Source organism: Heteronotia binoei, chromosome 7 (assembly GCF_032191835.1).
Source record: "Heteronotia binoei isolate CCM8104 ecotype False Entrance Well chromosome 7, APGP_CSIRO_Hbin_v1, whole genome shotgun sequence".
Lineage (NCBI taxonomy): Eukaryota > Metazoa > Chordata > Lepidosauria > Squamata > Gekkonidae > Heteronotia > Heteronotia binoei.
This window is the reverse complement of record NC_083229.1, coordinates 80476215-80492625: the sequence shown is the minus strand read 5'-3', so window position 1 is coordinate 80492625 and position 16411 is coordinate 80476215. Positions and strand designations below refer to the sequence as shown.

Here is a 16411-nt window from a genome sequence, read left to right as displayed (position 1 = left end):
ACTTTGAAGTCATATTTGATCTGTTTTATGTATATTTCTATTGAAAACAACAAATCAGAATCTTGTGTTTTAAATTAGAGGGTTTGTCTTTTGGAAATGTAAAAGTAAACCAATGTGGGTCAGTGGAAGCATGAATGTTTAAATGTTATTTTTTGTCTGTTTATGTTGTTTTTGTTTTCCCCAGACATCCAATGACACTTACTGCTTTTATTGTTTTTTTCCTCTTCGTTCTGCTTCTTGTATCCCTCTACAGCCTGATGGCTGAGAGAATGAGCTCCCATTCAAATCTCACTCCTTCTTTCTGCAAGAAGACAATCTCTTTTAGCTGCAGCCTTCCATCTACAGTGTTGACATAACAATACTTTGCTCGGATTTTCATTTTCTCTTAGCGATGCTTCAGATGATCTCTCTGCTGGTTTACACAAGCTCACTTCTCTTCCTGCATGGCAAGTGCCATGTGAAATAATAAAACTCAGAAGGTAGACAGAGCAGCAGTTTCTGTGACCAGAAATTTCCCCATGCGCATCATGTGTCACACATGGAAGTCCCACTGTGTCTTGCATAGCTAATATGGAGGACTGATTCTGTTATGTATATCGTTTTAGTATGTGATTCCTGCCTGGCTCATTGGAGCCAGGAGAGCAGAGCTTGGGGACTTGGGAACAATGGACAGTGGGATCCAATACCTGCTGCCATACATCAATCACAGGCCCCCTGCCTGTTTGAATGACCAAATAACGTGCTTGCATGAGAACCAGTAGTTATATATAGGTTTGGCCCGTGGGCCCATTCTCCAGTCTTGTTTGTGCAGCCATCTAACATGCTGCCTCTAATAAAGAGCTGTTATCACTGTTGTCTTGTCTCCTCGATGCTTTGAACCCACCGCCCTGAGCCATTCGTGGGAAGGGCGGGATATAAATCCTAAACAAACAAATAAATAAATAAATAAATAAATATATTGTAGATTCAAATAGCATCCCAGTAGTATGCTTGCTTCCAGTAAACCAAACCATATGACTGCTGCTGTAATTGTTTCCCAATCAGATAAAATACTTTAAATACAATAATGATGATATAATGCTGCCCTTACTAGAATGGGAGAAATGCTGCTGTAGAATGTAGGAGATAAGACTGCATTGCCATAATCCTTGTAACTTTTTTGATGTACAAATTAGACTCCACCTACCCACATTAGCACTTCATACATCAAGAGGGTAGACATATGAATAAACAAAGATGGCTGCTGCTTTCGTGATGTCTAATCTGGCCCTTAAAGACACTGAATACAGTAGCAGATTGGACTGAACAGAATACAGCTTTAATTACTGTATTTCACAAGTGGGCAGAGCTGAGAGTGGCCCTTGTGTCAGTTTTGGAACATTTTGTTCTCTGTGTATTGAGCTCCAGCTTGTAATTAAACTTTCATTAGTTGGCAGCCTTTTGTCATTAGAGCTTGGCAGCTGCAGTCTTGTAGAAATTATTTTCCCTTATGGGTGTGGACAGAAATCAAGTGAGTGAGTGAAAAGGGCATGTTGGGAGGGGTGGAGGGAGGGATGCACAAAAGAGAAAATAAAACGTACAGGATAATGGGAACAAATGGCTGTATAAACCCATTTTTCTCCATTGTGTTCAAAACATAGCAGCAGTGAACTGTTGGTTTTTCTAGCCTTTTGATTAGGACCTTGATGGCAGAGTAGGGGCAGAATTGACCAAATGGAGACTGCAGAATTTGGTATAAGAGAAAAGAGGTACTTGTTAATAGGTTGTGATTTTGTTTTTGTGTTGGTAATTGGTTACCTTAAGATATGGGTGATACAAGAGCACCAAGACAGCAAAGTTTGTACCTGTGAATGGTTTGGAGAGGAGTTGGCCTAAAGTTGGATGCAACCAATTTTTCTGCCAGTAAAAAAAAGAAGGGTGGTATTGTCCAGTTTCCTTCCTCTGAGCCCCTATCCCTTGTGGCTTTTGGTCTATGTTCTTATGTTTCTCGAGCATTACTGTTTGAGGTGTTAGATGGGGCCCTTCTCTCTTGCAGTAATGGTAGGATCCAACTAATGGAGTATACTACACAAGAAATGCTAAGGATGTCTTTCAGTCTGAAATTTGTATTTTGTGAATGTGCTATAAGAGGAGAAGAGAGGGAACTGCATAAAACATTCGAACAGTGGGTATATTTTCCAGTTACTTTCCTATTAGAAAGTACACATTGTATATTTTCCTGAACTTTGTAGTCTCGGATGTCTTTAAGGAAGTGTGCTGCTGTTGCAGGCATTTAGAAGAAAAAGGCAGAACAAGCCCCTCCATCCCCACTCTCTGCTATCTTGGTTGTGTGTTTCTTTTCAATAGACAATTCTGTCTGTTTCAGTATTTTGCTCCATCTGGTTGCTGACTAGTATCCTAATGTTGTTATCTCTGTGCAAGGCTAGTCATCCTACTAGCTTCTGACACAGAAAATACATTACAGCATTTTACAATCTGGCCTTGATGTTGAACGATAGGTCTGTACCATGCCATTATCAAAGAGCTTCTCTTTTGAGAGTCTGAAATGTTCTTTAAAAAGTGATTATAAGTTTAATCAATCTCTTCATACATTTGACACAGCTGTATTGAGGAACTGTGCACTGTGTGGTTTAGAATTACATTAAAAAGGAGTGTAGAATTATTGTGATACTGGATCCTCAAAACTTACCTGACTAGGAAAATCAAATTAGTCTGATCAAATGTTTGCAGATTTTAGAACTAATTCTCCGCTTTGAACAGCATTCATCCTGAGCTGCTCTTGACTTCAAGTTTAATAAATTAATTAGCAAGTGCTTGCTTAGGTTTTCCCAACTTATTTGTTGTTTCTCTCATTCATTTTTCCTTGGGCCCTCTGTGGTACTGTAGGGTTCTGCTGTGCTCTTTCTCTCAGTTCTCATTTTGCCCCACCCAAAGCAGGCGCCACGAAATGAGTGTCTTTCTTTTTTCTGAATTGGAGAAGACCTAGTGTGACCTTTTGGGAACCACATGACCTAGCCCAGGGAAGGAGGATTTTCAGTGTTGCATTAGAGGTCCTTTCCTGAAGAACAAAGTTTGGGTCCAGTGGCACCCTTAAGACCAACAAAGTTTAATTCTGGGTATAAGCTTTCATGTGCATGCACGCTTCTGTATTACCATATTTACTCACAAGGCAATGTAAGTTGACCTTCCACCAAAAGTTATACATCCCACCCTCCAAAAATTTTGTAATTTGTAAGCAAATGTGAGAAGACCTCCTCTTTTATGGCATATCTGGGGGAAGGGGGCTAGTCTTGCAATGGAGTAAATACTGTACTAACTAGCACAGAATGATTGTTCTGTACATTCTTTTAAATATATGACGTTAGTACTATCCTAATTCATTTGGTGAGGCAAGTCTCCCATTAAAGGTTAATGTTATATATTTTAATTTTCATCTCCAGGCTAAACTAATGTAAATAATTTATTTAAATTCACAGCTGGTTTGCGGTACCAGCACTGTCATGTCAGTATGTTAAAGTGCTGCAGTCTGGTCACACCATCATTACCCTTTTATTTTCCTGGCAGAATCTCAGTGCCTGTAACACCTGCAGTAGGAGGCAGAAGTGCAACAGGGTCTGGCAGCCAATAAACATTCTTCTCAGACTATAGGGCAGATGATCTGTAATGAGTCACAACAAAACCTTCTGTTGCAGAGAGATGCAACACATATTTTTTAAAAATATATTTTCTGCCACTTCTGTCATGCTTACAAAATGGCAATGATTAGTGGAGATAAGCCATTGCATAATAATTAACAGCAAACTGTTCAATGTTATGTATAGCTCCTTAACGATAATGCAGACTCTCAATACCATAACAGAATGCAATCACACAGGATTGATTTATTGAAAACACTGAGAGGCACTTTATTAATGATGGCACTTCTCTGCTTCCATGTGGAGGCACCAAATGTTTCTTCATTCCCGCAGTGAAGCATAAATTATTCAGGTTGCCTTTTACAGTGGTTGTGGTGGTGGTGTTATTTTGGTGGTGGTGGTGATAAAAGGAATCCCCAAGACTGTGTTTAAAATTCTGTCACAGACCTAGGCACATAAACTATTCATTACATCCATGGAGCAGAGATCCACAGTGGGAAGGCATCTGCTCAAGAGAACATGAGCCAGAAGACTCAGCATAGGTTTGTTATATTTCTTGAAAATAGATTTCTAGATGTATAGTTTGCTGCTTGCCTGGGGTGAGTAACAGCTAGTGGTCTGATTCAGTATAAGACAGCTTTGTGTGTAGTCATGAGAACTATGGAGGCAGGTCTTGTGCACTGAATACCAAGCATGCATCAGAACACCCTTATGCTCTGTACTGCAGATGGGTGCAGTGTCTAATTGTGTATTGACAGCAGTGATAGCACCAAAGATGCTTCAGGGTTTTCTGCACAATAGCATTTCTGATGGAAGTGGTGTAATCTGTACCATGACTCTTACTCCCACATTGGACTACAGGAGAGAAACATGCAGTAATTAGGTTTTTAAAAGTTTCACAGTTTGAATTGTACATTTTAGCTTTCCAACTTTACAGATAATAACTAAAAAAAATAACATTCTAGAATGAATTGCTGATGGCTTATTTCCCTCCTAGCTTTCTGGTAACTTTTCTCAGCAACCTAAGAGTAGTTTGGAATTGCTTTGGTTGTCTAGAGTGTCTCCTCAGTAACTGGTCTCAGGGTAGTGAGCCGTAGCAAGAATTCATATTGGCTTAGCACACACCACAGGAGAGCAGCCTGGTGTTTGGTTGTCTGTTTTCACGGAAGGGTAGGGCAGGTCATTGCTGTGCTTGCTGTGTCTGGCTGAACGCCTGCCAGAATAAATAGCTACCAGTTCCAGTGGACTTGGGCCAGGTTTTTCTCCAAGTCTGAGCACTAACAGCATATTTCATGTCCTCAGAGTAAACAGTCTGCCACATTAATACATTTGACTTGATTTAAAAACTTCAAATATTATGTAAGTCACTGGGGCTACTTTTTTTACTGTACACGTTCTAAACGTGAATATTGTTCTTCGTTGTGGTTGAATGACGGGATGTAGGAGAAAATTGTCTGCTCAGAATTTTCATAGTTAAAATACTGTATGCTTAAGAAGTTTAAACACAATAGCCTTGTCTTTTGCATCAGGTATGTAGGCAGAAAATATGGGTGCAGGTAGATTCACCTGTTAATTCCAATAACTGATCAGAACTTAGTAGGGTGGCTTAGCATTTTTAAAACCCAGGCTGATCCCTCATGTGCTAGCTTAGCATATAGACAATGGGAGCTTCCATTCATCCTCCCCTCCCTTCCTGATCTTGGCTGGTGCATTCCCTTGCAAGGATGTTTGAATTATCCCCAAGACTGTCTGTAAGCCAATGTGGAGGTTCAGTGCAAGTCAGCAGACTATAGCCAAACGCTTGTTCCATAAATTATAAGTGTTGCCATGTCATTCATTAATTTTGGAGTCCAAAATTCTAAACTAATTTTTAAAATGCAACCAGTTTAAATAATTTTATAGAGAATTGTGAGAAGTTTTAACACCTTTTGTAGAAGAAACAGAAAGGGGTGGACAAGAGAGGCATAACCTAAAGGTGAAAGAAGACAACAGTCAACAGCATGTAAGCCTTAAGATCTTTGTGCAGGTTTTCTGGGTCTTCTAAACTGTCAAGATCTCATTGTAGAATATAGTTTATGGTATCCATTGATGAAGAACTTTGCACTCTAATTATAGCACTGTGATTTTCAGCTTTGAGATTTCTGTCATGATTGCAAACAACCCCATGAAAAACATTTAGAAAGGTGATTGAGCTGAGGCATAAGAAATTGTATATTTCTCTGTATCTTCCCATGGATCACACATACACATTTCTTGCCTCATAATATTCCTTCCTATCTCCTTCCTACTGCTGTTTTAAAAATGCTAATTATAACAATGGTGCTAGAAGAGTAAGTAGATTACCATGCTATATAATTGACCTGAACACAATTCAGCAAAGATGGAAGCCAAGTGTGTGCAGAGTAGAGATGGGCACCAACCAGGAAAACAGTGGTTCATGGTTCATTTGGACGCCTGATTTGTTGGTTCATCTTGATTTGTGTTTAATTTCACAAACCAATTTATGGTTTGTTTGGTTCAGGAAGGGGTAGAACAGCCCCCAAGTCGGCAAGAGATGCCAAACTTGTGCAAATTCTTCAGCAAACTCTACGTGCTCTCCCAGTTTGGTTAGAATTGGATTTGGGGGGGGGGCTGAGTAACAGCCCCCAAAGCAGGTGTCCCCCAGCACAGTTGGTTTTTGTAAAATAATAGAAATCAAACATTAAAACAAAAGCTTATGATTTAATAATAAGAGTGATGCTGCCCAGTCAAGGAAAACGTTCCCAGAATAGCTCAGCAAGTTAGTTTTGAAAGCAAAAAAACAAAACAGCCACACTGGCATGAGCAGAATTACAACCCCCAGCAGAATCACTACATTTTGAAAAAAGGAGGAGAAAGGAAGGCAACACATGTGAACCTCCGTAGCTCAGGTCCCTGAAAACCATAGATGCAGAAGGAAGTTGGTTTGTTCTCTGTGATTAATGAAATCAAAGCCCACCAAAATGACAAATTAGGCTTTGAAATAAAATTGTAGAAGTAAGGCAAGACATACTGGTCCATGAAACCAGTAGGGCACAAACAAGTGAGTTCTGTGAATAAGCAAACCCCAGCAATAACAAATAAGTTTGGGGAAATAAACAGCTCCCCCCCAATACAAACAGCTTCCCTTGGGGCTAAGGTCCCCTAAACTGCAGAGGAGCAATTAGCAGCACCTTCCCAGCTGGGAGAGGTGTTTAAAATTATCCCACAATGTGGGACTGCAGGGAAAAAGGAGTCCCTAAACTCTAGCACACAGCAACAGCCAAATCAAAAAGCACACAATGCAGAATGAAAGCAGCTGACAAAGGATGTAGCAATAAATACCATTGCTCCCATGGAGCACAATAGAAGCTCCATGATGGGCTCTCAGAAATGCCAGTCAAGCTATGGACAACAGCCGTGGGTGTTTTTAGGGCTCACAGAAGTCCATCTCCAGCATTGCCTAGGAATTGCATTGGCACCAGGCTGTCTGGAAAAAATAAGCGCTAACGAACCAAACAAACCACCTAGGAAAACAGCCAGTTCATTTTTTAGTTTGTGCATGATGCAATGAAATGAACCAGTATGGAACAAACCACAAATTGGCCATTTTAGGCATGAATCACAATTCACAGTTCGTTTCATGCCCATGCCGAGTGCAGAGTATAAATGTCCAAGTCAAACATGGGTTTTGGATGTAATTATCTTTTTTGCACGGAATATAGTGAAAATTGCTCCACTGTATCATCTGTGATCTACACAGCCCCATTCTGGACAGATGTCTCTTACAGGCCTTGGTTATTAATTACAGATAATCTTCCAAACTAATATTCACTAGCATCAATGGACTGGGCCATTCTTCACTACTTTAAGAAGTTACTATTTTAAGAATCGGCATCTTTTTGTGGCAGTCTCCACCTCCCACATGCTGTGTCAAAAATCCCAAAGTGCCTACAGACTCAAAAAGGTTGGTGATCACTGTTCTAGCAAAAGAAGTATCCTGCCAATGCAAGAGCTTTCTCTGCTGGCAGAAGAACCCCTTGCATCAGCAGAAGTCTTGCACCAGAGAAATATGCCAGTGCCACAGAAACAACTTGGTAGGTTCTGATGTCTGGTATAACTAGTGACTCTTGTTATGTACAGGATAAGAACAATTACACATTCCTGTTTGGACTGTATATCAAAATGTTACAGACTTTCTGCTGCTCCTTGCATTGAATGGCCTTTTGAGTGCGTGTGAGAGGGAGGGATCTTATCTATCTGCCAGCTAACAGTTCATATAGTTTATGAAGTGGGTTCTAGTTCATATTCTGTTAGTTTTTAAGATGCCATAAAACTCTTTCTTTGACTACAACATAATAACTTGATATCTCTGAGGGACTCTTTAGAATAATGAGCTGACCATATCATTGGTGGTTATTGCCAGGGGGTACATCAGGATCATTTTTGTGTTTAAGAATATGCAAAGGTTTCCCTGCCAAGTAAATTTAAAAAAAATACCTCTCAAAGTTTTTCCTGATCTGTTTCAGACAACAGTCATTGACTACGTAAAGCCATCGGACCTCAAGAAGGATATGAATGAAACCTTCAAGGAAAAGTTCCCACACATCAAGTTGACTCTCAGTAAAATAAGGAGGTAATAATACCATACAAAACAGCCCTTTAGTAAATGTGGACATAAAATATTATGGACATAAATATTACATGGACATAAAATATTAACAATATACTTTCTGTGACCTTCAGAGGCATATAACAAACCAACTGCTTGCTTTGACTAGAAAACTGAATAAATAAGATAGGAGGCATGTGGGCCACAGATATAGTCCTGGTCTACAGTGTTGTGAAACCATTATCTGAAAGCACTGAAGGGAAAAAAAAGATAGATGGATGGAATACTTTAATAGATGTAAAGTTGTTTTATGCTGTTGTGATGAAGAATTATTACAAAGATCTTTGACTAACTCTTGTTTTGTGCTATATATCCTACATTTCACAAGCCTTATCAGATGTGCAACTTGTAATGGATCATTGTGCTAGCACAAATTATTGTTATGCTGTGGATTAGGTGTGGGAAAAAAGGATCAAGTGCCCTTTCCTGTTGATCAGTCATTTGATTGTAGTTCCCAAAGCATGCAAATCTTGCAAGATCCAGCTGAAATAGCAACTTGAGAAGCTAAATCATATTTCCAGCTCACTGGTTACTGTTCTGCCAATATTCAGAAGTTCAGAATATACCCAGAGTTTAACAGGATGCCGGTAGCCTTAAAAAAGGGACTGAAGCTTCTTCACGGCTTCTGTCCTAGGAAGTCCAAACCATCATAAGCTGTCCCTCACCCTAGCACAAATTGTAATGGATAGCTGGGGAGCCCAAAAAGTACAGCAAGAGTTGTTATTGCACCATAACCTTTGCTTGCACTTCAAGGAGCTCAAGAGGCCCTATTTCTGTCTCCATACCTTCACTATAAAATTTCTTGGATATTGGGTCCTGTACAGTTGCTCGTGGTGCAGAGTGGTAAAGCTGCAGTACTGCACTCTGCTCACGACCTGAGTTTGATCCCAGCGGAAGATGGTTCAGGTAACCGGCTCCAGAAGCCTTCCATCCTTCCGAGGTTGGTAAAATGAGTACCCAGCTTGCTGGGGGGGAACTGTAGATGACTGGGGAAGGCAATGGCAAACCACCCCGTAAAAAGTCTGCCGTGAAAACATGAAAGCAACGTCACCCCAGTCGAAAACAACTGGTGCTTGCACAGGGGACTACCTTTACCTTTTTTTACAGTTGCTATCCATTGGAGTTTTAAGGTATAAGTGAAATTTGTACGCAAAGCTGTATTTAAGCAGAAATTATCTTAAGTGTTCAGCAATTCACCCGACTTTTAAGAGTTGCATACATTGAGACCATGAACATATAATAGATCATAAAGGAGATGCATCAGTGAATTAACTGGTGAGCATATCGTGTGCATTTTTCAAGCCTTTCAATCATAGTCATTGTTGTTACATCTGTGAATTTCTTTGGCAACATACTGTTTTTTCCCCCTTTTCAGCCTGAAGCGAGAGATGCGCAAACTAGCTCAAGAAGAGTGTGGTTTCGAGGAACCCACAGTGGCCATGGCCTTTGTGTATTTTGAAAAGCTGGCTCTTAAGGGGATGCTCAACAAGCAGAACAGAAAGCTCTGTGCAGGAGCATGTGTCCTGCTGGCTGCCAAAATTGGCAGCGATCTCAAGAAGCATGAGGTTAAACATTTAATAGATGTAAGTATGTCTAAGCCACCAAGCTGCCACAGAAATTGAAAGGGTTCTCAAGTAAAGTTGAAAGAGGATGGGTGAGATGAAAGCTGTATTTGCAGCACAACTATGTGTTGATTTTTTATTTGGAAACCAGTTAAGAGGACCAAAAAAAGCCTTGTTTTAACATGCAATTAATTTTTGGAAGGAGTAATTTCTCACCCTCAATGTGGGCAATTCTTTGTTGTTGTGGCATATAAGATTGGTAACCTAATGCACTAAGACTTTTCTCTCTGGCTCTGTTTCAGAAGCTGGAAGAGAAGTTCCGGTTGAACAGGCGAGAACTGATTGCCTTTGAATTCCCCGTGTTAGTGGCCTTGGAATTTGCCCTCCATCTACCTGAACATGAAGTGATGCCACATTACAGACGTTTGATCCAAAATTCCTAGCATAAGCCACTCTTTCAGGGAGGGGTTTAAAAATGTTCTCTGAGTGCAAAAGAGCAGCAGTTACTACTGGAAGTGCAAAAATGGGACAAAGCTGCCCCAACACTTGTTCCTCTTGTTTTCAGTGCAGCAATCAGATAGTCAGAAACAAGCACTGAATTCCTTAAAACTCTCAGGCTAAATGAGCTGTTAACTATTCGGAGTAGGTGATGAATGAGTTACATGTGAGTGGACTGTGGATGGAACAGATTCACACCAAGTGGACCAAAAGAGAACTTTCTTGAGTTGCCCATATCATTCCGGTGAGAATTAATAGCAGCCTTTGCATCATATTTTCTCCCATATTCTTTGTGAACCTTGTCAGCTTTCCTTCAAGGGTTTTCTGGCTTATGGAAGGATTCCTAAAGCAATGACAGGTTGTAATTGATATCTTCACTGTGTCAGCAGCGTGCCAATCTTTTTTATATTTGCTATTGAAAGTGCACTTTTTCTTTGTTGGGTACCTGGATTGTTTGCTTGCAGGTGAACCAACCTGGAGCAAGGTGCCTGTTTTGGATCATTGATTTAATAACGATCCAACAACTTTATTGTTTGCTTAAACATAACTACAGAAAACAGCATATAGGTTCAATTGGATAACACGGGATAAGATTTTGTAATCCTAAATTATGGCTGTTTGTTTTTTCTCCAGTTGCTTTTATTTTGCTATTGATTACACTGCAAATATCATTACACCTACAAATGAGAAACTGACACCCACCCTTAAGTCTTCACTTTTGTGTTTGGTCCTGTTCAAGTGTTCACTATGGAAGAGAGATGTTGTTTTGTAAGTGTCTTGTTCTTAAGCCACAAGCATATTTCTAACCTCTGTAGAGATGGTTAGACTTGCACTCTGTAGTGTTTGTATTCTGTGCTCTATGTTAGAGTGCATTTTGGGCACATTGACTGTGCTGCACGTTAAACAGTGTTTTATAAAACCCAACTTGTACAGCCGAGCAGGAGATTCGGCAGCTGAGGGCCTTGATAGCAAACACACCACCCTCAATGTGGGCAGTTCTTTGTTGTGTTTTTTTTAAAAGAGTTGACAGTATAAAATCAAATGGCAGGAGGGCACTGAAATTGCTATGTTTTTATATTTCTCAGATATTTCACTGCTCTGGAGTCTTATAGTACTTTAACTGTGTTAGTAAATCAGAGTGGACTGGGAAAGCTCAAATCCAAACAGAATCCTCTGTGTTACCCTATTTTCAAAATACTATGTATATATAAATATATATAAGACTATGAGAAGATGACTGCTGGATGTGCTTGCTAATATGCTAGAGGACATGCATCAAAGAATTAAATTACTATTTTTATATATCACTAATGTACATGTCCCACTTTTTCCAGTGCTGATTTATTTGACACAGTCTGTGCCTGGAACAGTGATTTCAATAAAGTCATGTACTTTCCTGTTATAGTGTTATATAAATTGACTGAACAAAGTATCTGCCAAGAAACTTCACTGCTCTATTTCTTTTTTTTCTGTACCAGTGAAACAATTGCCAGTTATCACTTGGGAATAATGTACTGAATCAAAATACAAAGGCATATCTATTATTGGATACCTGTGGAATTTGGGATGAATAGTCTCTTTATTGCTGCTAGCTATGTCCTGACACTAATTTTTCTGGTATCAGACCTTTGCTGTTGAAAAGAATCATCAGCTAGATACTGGTGTTTATCTTGCAGTCTGACTCTGAATTCTTTATGCAGTGTGGCAGTCAGGAGTCTTTCATAAAGGGCAGAACCACAGTCAGTTGGGTGCAGGTACCCATACCAATTATATCATTTTGAAAGGTACGTTGTTACATTTTAGCTCACACAATTAAAAGTGAATAAAGTAGCCCTTGGATGAAACAACAATAAAATAATTCTTACAGTATAAACGTATTAGTTCCAGTACACTTTATTTGTATTTCTTTGATGTATTTCTGTAGATTGTACTTTGTAATTTTCTATAGTCTGAAAGGTAGTTTGAATTAGCCATTATAGATTCTATTTTATGATGGTTTTGTCTTAGGTTGGAATCCTGTTTGTTTTTACTGGGTAGTAAGATCCTTTTTGCAAAGTAAATATGCATAGGATCAGGCTGCACATTACTTTTATGATTGTTAAGGGAAAGATTTTTTTAATTGCAAGATTCTGAGCAAAGAATAACAGCAGCTTTTAGACCAAAAGGTTCTATTTCACTTTCCTTCTCAAAATAACATGTTTTCTTCAGCAATTGGGGGGGGGGTCACCTCAGTACCCTTTATTCCTGCAGAGGGCCTTTCACTCATTTATCTCTCCTATAAAGTAGTATTGCTGTTGTTAGAGCATGCTGAGGAGGATGTCTTATAGTAGCCAATGTAGCACTGGGGCAGGAGAAAACACCAAACATATTTCCATCTTGGGAATTTGTTGAAGGAAATGTACAAGGTCTCTTAGTCATAGCTGCACCCTGTCTTGGATCTGCAGGGACAAGGAATTTCCATCCATGCAGTATAATTTTCCTGTCTCCCTCCTTCTGCAACAGCTTAACAGGTCCCTTTGTACTGTTCAAATTTCTTACTTGAAAAGCTGTTCTCCCCGCACACAACCCTGTCCAAGTAAAATTGTTCAAATGCTCTGATTGCAGTGTTTTGTATACTTTCATTTGTGTATGTAGTGTGGTGGGGGCCTTATCAAAGGTTTTCCTCACTGCTTGATAATACACAACCAAGTTACTTGGATGTGAGAGAGTTCATACTGGCTATGAGCTTTATATTATGTTGATACTACTATAAGTCTTCCTTCTCCCCCACCCCCTGCATTTTGAATTACAGAAAAACTGTAGCTGGTGCACATTACCTTGTCTTGAATCTTCAGAGGTCCCTCTTTTTTATTACTGCTTGTTGAAGCAGCTGCAAAACAGAATATCTGCTGTACCACAGCATTTGTTCCACAGCTAAAAATATTACTAAGTGCTAAATTTAAGCAATACTTTTATAGCTAACCCATGATAATTACAGACATACTACAAAATGAAGAAAATAATTATTCAATTAAACAGATGCTCATGTATGAACTAATCTAGAACTGACAATCCCAAAAAATAGAAAAGGCTTACAAAATGTATAGAAAAATAACTTAAGCAAACATTGAAGAGAAATGTTAATGTTTACTTTTTAAAAAATCTCATGAACTTTCTGTTGACATTCAGCCTTCTCTGTTCTCTCTAATCCAGCTTTATTGCACTGAAACAGTAGTTCTGAACTGGTATATAAATAACAAACTTTGGCTCATCTGATTTACATATGAGGTAACTCTCTAACTTTGAGGATTTTCAAATGTAAGCATAGATCCTGAAGAGTGCTGGGGAATATGAAACACATAAGATTTGAGGCACGGTATTGTGAACCATAAAGCAGCTACAGTATGCTACATCCACTTGCTTCATGGCATTACATCAGAATCACAACTTTAGAAAGTTCACTCACATTTTTGGAAAGATGATCTGTTTTGCTAAAGCTAAGTAGTCTAATGCCAACATATAGCTTTCTCAGTCAGCTAAGGCAGCTCTTGTGCACCTCCCATGTCTACCAATTAGTGGCAATAAACTGAAAAGCCAAGACGGAGGTATTCTAGCATAAATCTCCTGAACTATGCACAATCTCTTAAATGCCGATTTGCAGTGATCAAGAGACATTGCTGTCTGTGTCTTTTAAAGTTCTTGCTTTGAAAAGATTGACTATGAAGATTTGATGTTTCAATATTAATGACTAACAATATAATCTTTTTAAAAAATGCATTGAGCATCATCTTTAGCAGATTATTTTAACACACAAGCGGACACTAGATTGCATCTAGGTGATGGTACATTTCCAGTGTTAATAGCCCTGCTTTTAAATAGCACAGTGAGTGCCACATGACATGCATCGAAAGTCTTGAATTATTCTTTTAAAATTATTTTAAACACTTGCATCCCACCAGCTCTCAACCAAAATCACAAGAGTTATGAAGAATCGACACCTAATAATGGAGTCAACTTGTCAGTCAATACAAGTTGTCCTTTCCTAGCGTGATCCTGAAGAATACGTGTGGTTTTTTTGCTATACGCTATAGAAGAAAATAATTACTGCCCATATATGACCATAGCTATTATTAACAGTGAATTGGAATAATAGGTGTATTTTTGGCTTGGCTTAATTGGATTTTGCCTTGACCTGGTAACTCAGAATAGCTTGATCTTGTCAAATCTCAGAAGCTAAGCAAGGGTGGCCCTGGCTAGTATTTGGATGGGAGACATCCAAGGAATACCAGGGTCATGACTGACAAAAAGGCAGACAATGGCAAACCACCTCTAAAGTCTCTTTGCCTTGAAAACCCTATGGAGTCACAGTAAGTCAGCTGTGACTTAATGGCAAAAAAGCATTTAATCCAATTCCATGTGGTGAAATCATACATGTTGTAGACAGGTGCCTGCTGAAAAGGGAATGTGTGTTAAACTGCTGTGCTCTGAAAGGAGGTGCCTGAAACTTGCTGCCAGTTTCATACACATATTTTTGTAATGCACTTTATCTGGCACATACCTTAGAATCATTATTTGCTTGGCGGGTTGTGAGCCCAAGCACAAGTAAATTTTCAGGGAAATCATTTTAGAATAACGGTCTATAGTCCACGATAGCTTTGTGTCTGCCTTTCGGTTTCTTGGCAAGCTGGATTCCGAATTGTAAATTGTTGCAAACTGTATGTTGCCACAAACTATGGTTGGTTAACAAACAAGGAGAAAAAGAGGGAACTGCAGCATGGGGGAAGAGCACATATAAGACAGAAGTTGACAGGACGCACAACCTGAACTAATCACTGACAAAATCCAGAACAGCGCTGAGTACTCTTTCATGAAATGGGCTTAAATGTGATGAACCCTATGCTGGAATGTGATCATCATGTGCCTTCCCCCTCTCATTCACATCTTTAGTTGATAGCACACTGTATGCTATCGCCAATATTTTCTGGCTTATAGCAGTTCCTCAACTACATCCAGTATTTGGAAGGTGGAAATGGCTAGATAATCAGGTGTGATAGCATCTAGATACAGTAACTGCTGATGGAGTCTGAACTGGTGGAGACTGATATTGAAAGGTCTTGGGGTTGCTGTGAAAAGCTCACTGTGTGCCACAGCAGTGAAAAAGGCAATCTCCATGCTGGAAGGGAACTGAAACCAATGCAGCCAATACTGTAATGCCCTTGTATAGCGCTACAGTACAGCCCCATTTGGGACACTGAGTGCAGTTCTGGTTGCTGCAGAGCTGGAAAAAATACAGAAGTGATTATTAAGGGTTTGAAGTATCTTTCCTATGAGAAAAGTCTAAAAGAAAAGATGTCTAATGGGTCCATGAGAGAGGTTTATAAAACTATTAATTTAGTGGACAAAGTAGGCAGAATTTTTTCTCCCTCTCTCATAACAGTAAAACTCCATAGTACACAATAAAGTGGATGAGCAACAGGTTTAGGACAAAAGGAAATACTTAGTGATAGCAATGAGTGTAGATAGCTGTAAAGGTGAGGGGGGAGGTAGAGATTCATGAAGGACATGTGCTGCAATGCCTACTAGTCATGGTGAATAAAGAGAATCTTCAGAGGCAGCAAATCTCTGAATAACAGTGTTAGGAGACAGCAACCGAGAGAGACTTGACCTTTGTGTCTGGTTTGCTGACCTCCAGGGTAACTGGTTGGCTGCTGTGCGACACAAGAGACTGCTTCCTGCACGGAGGACTGCACCACTGAGTGTCCTTATTATAAGAAATCTTAATGAATTTTCTTTGACAGCTCTTGCTGTTCAAGATTTTATAAATTTTGGTATTCATAATCATTGAACATAAGAAATTACAGATAAATGTAAATAAGATTTACTTGTGCCTCTACATTGATTGCCTCTTTGATATGCTAATTTCTAATTACTCCAAAGGACTTTTCTCTTCCCCATTGTTTTAAATGAGCTTGTCATAGTATCCCTGGGTGCACATCAAATGGATGCTTCTCTGCTGAGGAAAAGGATGAAGCTCAAGCTAATCAGACCAGACCCTGACATCTGGCAGT

The 16411-nt window shown here is 39.4% G+C and overlaps 1 protein-coding gene across 1 annotated transcript in view; it reads left to right on the top strand.

The window, feature by feature from the left end:
• CABLES1 (Cdk5 and Abl enzyme substrate 1) overlaps positions 1 to 11766 on the top strand; it is a 67852-nt gene extending 56086 nt beyond the window's left edge. Inside the window, exons 8-10 of the mRNA XM_060243901.1 lie at positions 8162 to 8268; positions 9680 to 9887; positions 10169 to 11766. Of these exons, the coding sequence (XP_060099884.1) occupies positions 8162 to 8268; positions 9680 to 9887; positions 10169 to 10309 (456 nt within the window). The 3' untranslated portion in view covers positions 10310 to 11766. The remainder of the gene's footprint in view (positions 1 to 8161; positions 8269 to 9679; positions 9888 to 10168) is intronic.
• The last annotated feature ends 4645 nt before the right edge of the window (positions 11767 to 16411 follow it).